The sequence below is a fragment of the Melampsora larici-populina genome, assembly GCF_000204055.1.
Source record: "Melampsora larici-populina 98AG31 unplaced genomic scaffold MELLAscaffold_108, whole genome shotgun sequence".
NCBI lineage: Eukaryota > Fungi > Basidiomycota > Pucciniomycetes > Pucciniales > Melampsoraceae > Melampsora > Melampsora laricis-populina.
In genome coordinates, this window is record NW_006768872.1 from 127,147 (window position 1) to 136,143 (window position 8,997).

General features: G+C 43.4%; 4 protein-coding genes across 4 annotated transcripts; all 4 read right to left on the minus strand.

Moving 5' to 3' along the window:
- Window positions 1–551: 551 nt before the first annotated feature.
- MELLADRAFT_69741 (uncharacterized protein) lies at window positions 552–1,785 on the minus strand (the record flags this gene model as incomplete). The annotated part of the gene is made up of 2 exons (XM_007418829.1): window positions 552–572; window positions 925–1,785. 2 exons carry the CDS (start codon window positions 1,783–1,785, stop codon window positions 552–554), a joined length of 882 nt encoding a protein of 293 aa, XP_007418891.1.
- An 801-nt stretch (window positions 1,786–2,586) lies between these two features.
- MELLADRAFT_84217 (uncharacterized protein) lies at window positions 2,587–3,551 on the minus strand (the record flags this gene model as incomplete). Its single annotated transcript, XM_007418836.1, has 6 exons — window positions 2,587–2,676; window positions 2,758–2,856; window positions 2,938–3,036; window positions 3,118–3,196; window positions 3,298–3,395; window positions 3,477–3,551. 6 exons carry the CDS (start codon window positions 3,549–3,551, stop codon window positions 2,587–2,589), a joined length of 540 nt encoding a protein of 179 aa, XP_007418898.1.
- A 1,274-nt stretch (window positions 3,552–4,825) lies between these two features.
- MELLADRAFT_84218 (uncharacterized protein) lies at window positions 4,826–6,545 on the minus strand (the record flags this gene model as incomplete). Its single annotated transcript, XM_007418837.1, has 6 exons — window positions 4,826–4,870; window positions 4,999–5,839; window positions 5,911–6,000; window positions 6,078–6,232; window positions 6,327–6,417; window positions 6,475–6,545. The coding sequence occupies 6 exons, from the start codon at window positions 6,543–6,545 to the stop codon at window positions 4,826–4,828; spliced, it is 1,293 nt and encodes a 430-aa protein (XP_007418899.1).
- A 1,195-nt stretch (window positions 6,546–7,740) lies between these two features.
- Window positions 7,741–8,582, minus strand: MELLADRAFT_69742 (uncharacterized protein; the record flags this gene model as incomplete). The annotated part of the gene is made up of 3 exons (XM_007418830.1): window positions 7,741–8,093; window positions 8,155–8,443; window positions 8,538–8,582. The coding sequence occupies 3 exons, from the start codon at window positions 8,580–8,582 to the stop codon at window positions 7,741–7,743; spliced, it is 687 nt and encodes a 228-aa protein (XP_007418892.1).
- Between the last annotated feature and the right edge of the window lie 415 nt (window positions 8,583–8,997).

The following is an 8,997-nucleotide window of genomic DNA, read 5'->3' on the forward strand; positions in this document are numbered from 1 at the left end:
TGTTAGTGGTCCCATGCTTGCCTTTCACCGGTGAAAACCCTTCTCTGGAAATAACACCAGTAAGGTGAGTGACTGATCTAAAAAGTCGATCAAAAATTGGATCTTTACCTTCTTGATGGTTTTGTCCATATTGCAGCCTATGTCATAGAGAATTGCAAGACTTGTTATTCCATCGCGATCGTTTGCAAACAAGTCCAGCAGCCATTGAATTAGCGCGAGTGCATAATGAGATCTAACAAGCATTTACAAAAGTAATTACATATCAGAAGATCATATCAGAAGCATTCCACTACAGAATATTGGTGATAAAACCTACTTTTCACCTGTCTGGATGAGATTGATCATCTTAAGGACGTGGTCATGCCTACATGCCATACCTAGAAGGCCAGATTCATCCATATTCTTGAAGTGTCCTTTACCTTGGACATCATTAGCGGTCGTATGTGCCTCAGTACATTCGTCCTTGATAATCCTTTCGGTAAGCTCTTGATCAATTTGTTTTGTATGATGTTAACCACTCACGTTTTCCCAGTCAATCGGCGGACCATTTTCTAGAAATTTGGCCTTGGCATCTGCAAGTTTTGGATTGAGGAAAATTTCTGGGCGAGGCTGAACTGAACCAGGCACGGCGACGCTGGCTTTAGCATGCCTTTTATGCTGGAAATTTCCATCCAGACATACTATGACATGAGCCTCTTCGGGTCGCAGATTGCCTACCGGAGGTCCAAAACATTTAGGGCAGTTGGCTGACAGTTTTCCCAGCTCGGTGAGCTGAAGCTTTTGGTATTCCAGATCTCGTATTTGATTGATGATTGCCCTATACGCATCAACAGAAACGGTAAATGGTGCTCGCCAGTCCCGAGGCTGGCACGACTTAAGGTCAGTTTGAACGAAAAAACCTGAAAAACCATTGATTGTACTTACTTTGCCACTAGAAGTCAAAATCACAGGGTTATGGGAATTGAGCGATTCATCCAAGCCTTCACAGAAAGCTTGCGTGGGGACAGCATATCGAACCCACTGGCTGTGATGATGTACCAGTAGTCGAACCGAAAAAGCCGTTCGAGGTTTGGATGGCGATGATGCAATATAGCCCATTTGTAAGAGCCTTGTAGGATCGGAGAGATCGCAGTTTTTGCAAAACTGAACTTTGACTTGACGACGTGCTACGAGAATTGACATCTTAGCATTAGAACTGACCTCGATAACATGCCGAGGTTGCGAGGTACAACGCTTACTTGTCAAATCCACCAGGTCCACATTTCGTTTGGTCTGGCTAGCACACGTACAGGGAGGCCGTAAGTCCTTCTTACTGTTATCTTCATTCCCCCAGTTCAAGGTTTCCATCTTACAGCGGAGAAATGTGGGCAGCATGACCGCATACTGCCAGCTCCACTTATCCTTGTGAGCCAAACGATTGGCTAGATGCTGATCTCTTTGCAATTGTGCTTGGACTGGATCCAGCACTTCGGGTTTGACGTGATGCGGTAGTGGCATGAATTGATGGATATCGAAGGCCTCCTCATCATCTGCATCTGGAGGGTAGTCACCATCGTCAGGCACGTCTAAGTGGTTCATACCTTGTGGTTCGTCCATCATTCCACCACCCGCACGCTGATTCTGTTCATTGTCACCCGCTAGCATCTCCTTGATTGCGGCAACCAATGCTGCTGTCTGTTGTGCTTCAAGCCGGCAGCGTGCTTGCAACTCCTCTTGTAAGGGTGTAGCGGGTTTGGGAACCCGCACGGGTTGGCTCAGGCCTTTGATTACTCGTCGCGACGGCATGCTGCGTCAGGATTCAAAATAGTCAGCAGCGTTTTGATGAGGAATAGGAATCGGGCGTATTGAACTCATCCTTTCAGTACCCTCCTGGTACAAAAGTCACGAGGTTCAAAGTCCACGTGAAAATAGGTAATTCCCCTTGAAATGGACAAACGGACAGGCTGACATTGAATTTTCCCAATTGGGAAAATTCAATGGAATGTAGAATGGAAAGTTAGTTCCATAATGAAACTGGCGCAAATGAAAACTGTAGCTAGCTCACCATTTGCAGCGCTGAGAGGGACCCTTGAGATGCCATTGGCAATGTAGACTGGCGGACTTTGATATGAAGTTTTGATTTAGGCCCATGAAATTTCCAAATCGGGAAGTTGTTTGAAATATTGGATTGATCGGGAAGTTTTTGGGAATATGGAATCAAAAGTTAGGTTGATTGGCCATTAGGTCGATTGGCGTGTCACGCACGAAAGTTCCAATATAGCTGACCATGTCCGCTATATTGGAATCGTAGTTTGTATAGACCCCTGATGACCAAATTGGGTTCGTATTTTGTATAATAAACGCTTAATGGTGTTCTCCATAGTGGATGATCTTGGAACTTGGATACGAGATTGGTTTGCGCTGTTGCACTCAACTTTTGTAATGGATGTGCAGTGTACAGCCAGGCGGTACTAAGCTTGCAACCCTTGCAACCGGATTATGAAATGACACTTTCACATATGTGACATATGTGAAATGTGACCATCACATAGATAATCACATATATCACACCAATATAATGACATATATGAGAAAGGACAATGTTTCTCATGTTGATGTTGATAGCATGTTTCTCCACTTGACCTTGCCAGCTATGTGCAAAAAGTCTGTCATTGAACAATCCAAACAGGCCTTGGACTGGGGTGAAAAAAATTATGACCAGAAAATACCTTCTGGCGGGCGTACACATTGACCTTGTGAGAAATGTCAGATACTCACCACTTGACCTTGCCAGCTATGTGCGAGAAGTCTGACAGAGTTGTCTAAGGTGTAATAATGGTCATGCATTGTGAAGTAACCATCCAAACAGGCCTTGGACTTTGGTGAAAAAAGTTATGACCAGAAAATACATTCTGGCGGGCGTACAGATTGAACTTGTGAGAAATGTCAGATACTCACCACTTCACCTTGCCAGCTATGTGCGAGAAGTCTGACAGGGTTGTCTAAGGTGTAATAATGGTCATGGAATGTGATGGAACTATCCAAACAGGCCTTGGACTTTGGTGAAAAAAGTTATGACCAGAAAATACCTTCTGGCGGGCGTACACATTGACCTTGTGTGAAATGTCAGATACTCACCACTTGACCTTGCCAGCTATGTGCAAAAAGTCTGACAGAGTTGTCTAAGGTGTAATAATGGTCATGGAATGTGATTGAACTATCCAAACAGGCCTTGGACTTGGGCGAAAAAAGTTATGACCAGAAAATACCCTCTGGCGGGCGTACACATTGACCTTGTGTGAAATGTCAGATACTCACCACTTGACCTTGCCAGCTATGTGCAAAAAGTCTGACAGAGTTGTGAAGGTGTAATAATGCTCAGGGAATGTCATTGAACTATCCAAACAGGCCTTGGACTTGGGCGAAAAAAGTTATGACCAGAAAATACCTTCTGGTGGGCGTACAGATTGAATTTGTGTGAAATGTCAGATATTCACCACTTGACCTTGCCAGCTATGTGCGAAAAGTCTGACAGAGTTGTCTAAGGGATAATAATGCTCAGGGAATGTCATTGAACAATCCAAACAGGCCTTGGACTTGGGCAAAAAAAGTTATGACCAGAAAATACCTTCTGGCGGGCGTACACATTGAACTTGTGAGAAATGTCAGATATTCACCACTTGACCTTGCCAGCTATGTGCGACAAGTCTGACAGAGTTGTCTAAGGGGTCATAATGGTCAGGGAATGTTTATGTATGATTTTACCAGAGGGAATGGGCCTCAGCATGAAGCATAACTATGATGGAACCTTATGACACTGGTGTTGACCTCATGCGTGTTTGAACTATTCCTTGCAAAGGTGTACCACATGTGAACACGGTGTTATTACCACTTTAACATAGAGACAATTGCATGTGACAAAAAACTGACACCTTCAATAAAATAATTAAAGGAAACGTGTAGGGAGTTCATTGAGAGCATAGTATACTTTGACTAAGAACACTGATAGGTGACTAAGATAGCTAAACAACGTTTTCCAGAAGTCAGAGCTAAACAAATTTTACCAAGATCAAATATCACCATCATTGGCATGTATACTTTAACTAAGAAGGCCAATGGATAATGAAGATTGCTTAAGAACGTTAAACAACAAGTCAGGGGTCATGATGTTTGATAATGATCAGATATAGGGTTCGGGTAATGATACCTTAGGATTTGAAATGGTCCATATTGCAGTATTCAGATAAACACTTTGTGATAACGAAAATGTCAGGTGAAATCAACTAACAAACATATCAGCACCAAACTAACCAGGTCAGAAAAATTCTATGCCTTCCACTTCCTATCTTTTAGATTCAAGATGTCTTCAGAATCGCGAATTTGTCTCTCACAATTCGCCTTATGGTTGAATTGTTCATCCGTTCCAGCCTTGGCACAAGCGCAGGCCATCTTTTGCGTGATCTGAGATGAACATCCAAGTCGCGTGTAATGAACCTTTTGACCCGGTCCTTTAATGTCGTCCTTTTCCAGTGAAGGAAGAGTGTGATGAAAAGTGGTCTTGCCATTCCAAGAAATTTGAACCACAAATTTTGTGCCAAAGTTGAAAGCAACTCTATATTTGGGAAATATAAACCAGCCATTCCCAAGATCATAACCTTGACATTCAGTCACTATCTTACCGCTCTCACTATCAATAGGGTACCACACACAATACACTTTGCCCTTATCATTGTCAGTATGTGGCTTATTGTAGAAACCGCCCAATGTAAAGGCAAAGTTGGCTGCAAAGTCCAGTGGGCCCGTCGGTTGAAACTTCGAAGTAGATGTCATGGAAGGTACTTTCAATTTAATCAGCTCCTCGTGCACGATATTGAATCCTTGGTCGCAGAAACTTCGGAAACGTGCACCAACGCGAGCACCAAAGCTGGGTAAATTTTGGAGAAAACGACGGTATAGTGATTTTGACGAGCATTTGAAGGGGATATATGGCGAGATAAGAATGTCACTCAAATAGCCTACAGTTTGCCCGAAGCAGTACATTCGGCCTGCTATGAGAGCTCCGTTTGTAGTCCTTCCTTTCTTAGTCTTAACAGTTGATGGCTCATTGAGATGTATAGTACGGTCTTCAGGTAAGTCCAGAACCAAATCCTCCATATCAGTATCCTCGGAGTCCGAAGGTGGGAGTGAAGAGAGAGGTGACGAATCCAGAGAGGAGAGAGGCGATGAATTTATATCCTCAGCAGGTGTCATGTTGGAAAGAGAGTTGTTCATAACTTCATCCATTTCGGTATCCTCGGAATCAGAAGACGAGAGGGAAGATAGGGGAGAAGATCCCAAAGGTGTTTGAGGGGATAGCGATTCCTTTTCACCAGGAATTAAGCACCGGGGCGGGGTTTCATCCATTAGAGGCCGCGATACATTATTGAGGGATTCTTGATTAATCGGTGGTCGTAATATTGGTATCTTCAAAATCACCTGGCCATGGGAATTTGGGGCAGGAGCCTCAGAGGTAGTTACTTTAGGAGGAAGGGGTAATCTCCTGAAAAGCTTGGTAGCCATTAAAATCGTAGTTACATCCTTTTGGTGTGCATCACGTTGCTCAGTTGTAACACACTCAAGGTCCTCATAAGAAAAAGTGCAGATAAGTTTCTTGGATTGCCGATCAACAAATTGTCCTGATCCATGGGTGACGATTGTGTAAAGATTTGATATGATCTCCATGGTCCTTTCTAGGTTTTCAAACGGTAGAATCGGGTCGTTAAACCTGGTCAACTTTCGATCGAATGTTCTCTTTACTGAGTCAGCGGACTGATCGGCCTGCTTGGCAGCCGCAAATAGCGCAGCCTTCACAGAATTGCGCCTAAGGAAATGCTTTTTGCTCAGTTATACATCAGGCCAATTGGTTAAGGAAAAGATTGGATTGTGACTCACGTTTCTTTCGCATGCGTCTTTACCGAGCGTGGTAGAGGCTCTGGTACATTTTCGTAACCCTGCTGGCAATAGTAATCCAAAGCCCTCTGCCTGAAACATAAGTGTGTTTTTATGAGAAAGTGAAGCACGATTGAGTATTCAGTGATACAGAGACAACTGTTGCTTACACTAGTCTTCCTTTGCCTGAAATCTTATCAGGGCCGAGTACAGCGAATTGGCAAGCTGGAAGAAGCCAATTCCCAGTACTTGGGTATCCGTCCGGTGCCAGAAGCTCGTGTGGTACATGAGCATAAGATTTCGCAATCTTGAAAGGTGGGGGGAGCTACACACATGAGGATGTTAGTAAATGAGTGGTAGATGGGATCGTGATATGACACAGGTGAAAAAAAGCAGTGTGAAGAAAGAATATAACTTACGTCATTATCACTGAATCCAGTTTGGCGTTTTACATCGATCGGGATCAGGAGATCGGATAGGTATGTAACGCCAGGCAAAGATGTCAAATCACTAATGAGAGGTTTTAAGTCAGTGTGCTGTACTGTATAAATCAAGTAATGACTTTACCTCTCATTCAGAACGACTGGGAATTTTTCTCGTCTTCGTTTCTCCCATCCGGGATCAAGGTCCGATGACATGTCTAGCTTTGAAGTATAAAAACACGATCAAATGGTTAGTATCAAAATGACATATAGGCGCACCTTGGTTAGAAAGGGAAACTACTAGTCAGTGGGGGATTTGAATCAATGGCAAACTGGTTGGATTTAAGGTTATGCAGAAGCCGTCTTTCCTCCCAGTGCAGATTCAAACCCCACCCCTGTGTTATAGACTCTCATTCCGCCCAAGGTACCCTAGCCTGATATCGAGTGAAGGAAAGGTTGATGAGAACAGACGGCTTACTACTAAGCAAGCTGAAGATAGATACCAAGTAGAAAGGTAGGTCAACGAGTAAATTGTGATGAATTCGGGGATTATCAGGTAATTCGCCGTTCTTCAAATTGTGGTATCCAGCCCGAGTGGAAATTCGCTTTGAATTGGTTTAATGATATAACCTCACCTGAAAGACTGTTTGGTGGGATTCGATTAGGTGATGAAATAAACGACTTCTTGAGAACCTATTGGCATACTAAGGAGGTAGAAGATAGGGTGTCAGTTCAGCGAGAGTACGATATGGGAAGGATCACGACCATAATTTAGGCCAGTGATCAGCAAAGTTGGATAAAAAAACGTACCATCTAGCATGGCGAGATTTGATCCTGAAACGAGGGGTTTGAAGTTAGGACGAAGGATGGGGCGTGCAAACAAGCACTTCACGTGGCACATACTTAGAATTAAAATGTTATGTACTTAAATAAGCTTAAATATTAAGGTAAGGCATTGTGTACAAATATACACAAGCCCCGAGTCAACTAAAGTCGATTATGTATGTAAGGATTCGCAAAATACACAACATAGGGATATATTAAGAGGGTACTTTCTGACAACGTATGTAAAAGACCATAAAGGTTTTACACAACATAATGTGTGAAAATCAATTGTTTCTGTGGATGGGTGTGTTTGATTCCAATCACCATATCTATGATCAATCAAAAATCAATCAAAACAAGCGAGGAAAAGTGGGATCTCGCTCGCAGACGCTTACTCACTAGGAAACGGAACGGAAGAAACATTTATCTCTTGTACTGGAGCTCAGATGTCTTCTACTATCAGTAGAATCATACAAGATTCAGTCTTTATTGAGATCACTTGAGTAGGTAGAAACATATACATTGTATGAGATTTGAAGAAATCCATTCGAAATGTATGAGAGTACACAGCCTTGTTATGTGGGGATCACTCTAGCATCATATTTATTTCATCAGCTAAATCTGGGTGAGAGTCAGAGTGTACTGTGCTGGATTTGTCATTTTCTTCTTCTGCTTTGGATTTGGAATCGGAGCTTTGCGGGACGGCTATGATAGTATAATTTTCGGATTTGATATCTTCAATCCAAATGTCGACTTCATCGTTGGACAGATGGCCTGGCCCCTTGGATATCATTATATCAGTGACGCGGCTTTGGGGGGTGCAATTGAAAGTGAGCTTGATATCGCCACGGAAGGTTTTGGCTGCAAAGGCAGCCTTCAAGTTCGGGACCTTAGGATGTGCATCACCCCTGCCAAGATAACCTCCACGAAGATGTGGGGCTTTTGAGAACCCTTCCTCAGCACTGTGATGCTTTACAACAAAGACCAGATGAAGGCTTACCTATTAAATCATTAAGGGCATGCGCAAGTTCTGTGCGTCTTTGGGCTTGTCGAGCTGCACCTTGTGACAAGGGCTTGGGATCAAGGGGTTTAGGGCGCATATGCTGTGGAGCCTTCGTTGCTTCAAAAGCAAAACATTCGAGTAGGTGAGTCTTTTGTTGATCATGGGCCCATCGTGCACAAGATGAGTACTCCTCCTGAAAGAGAGCGCGGGCAGCTGATTTTCCTGGGTTCCAAGTGGCCACGAGCAGGTGGAATTGTAGATTAAAGTGGTTCTTCAATACATGGAGCTGAGGTAATAACAGAGTAAGTAAGTATGATGATTACGAAGTTGTAAATTGAAAGTTTCAGGCTTGGTAGCAATATTAAAGTGAGCTGACTTACCTGGCGTACGACTTTGCTAATTTCTAGTATCATTAGCTTCTCCATAGATCAATTTTTCGATTTGCCACTGTGCCTCCACAAGCGACCCTGGTACAAGTCGTGGGAGACCTTTGTTAAATTGACTAGACGCTTGAATACTGGTATGTATTTATTGAGTTCTTCTTGACTGAGCGGTTCTAAGGTGGAGGCGGGGGTTTTGGTAGAAGTCTCTTCTAGCGGAAGAGAGGGAGTGATCCCTAGGGGCGTTTTAGTCAGTGCATATGCCTCGCTGGTTGCTACACACAATCGCTCGAATGGACGAGGAGTGAAACATCGTGTTCTTCATCGTTGTAGTTGGACCATGTGGTGCCAACGATCGCATTACGCTCCTTAAAGCCGGTTGGGAGCCGGCTCAGTCTCGGGGGCCCCCGAGGCCCCTTTTTTTTTTTTTTTTTTTTTTTTTTTTTTTTTTTTTTTTTTC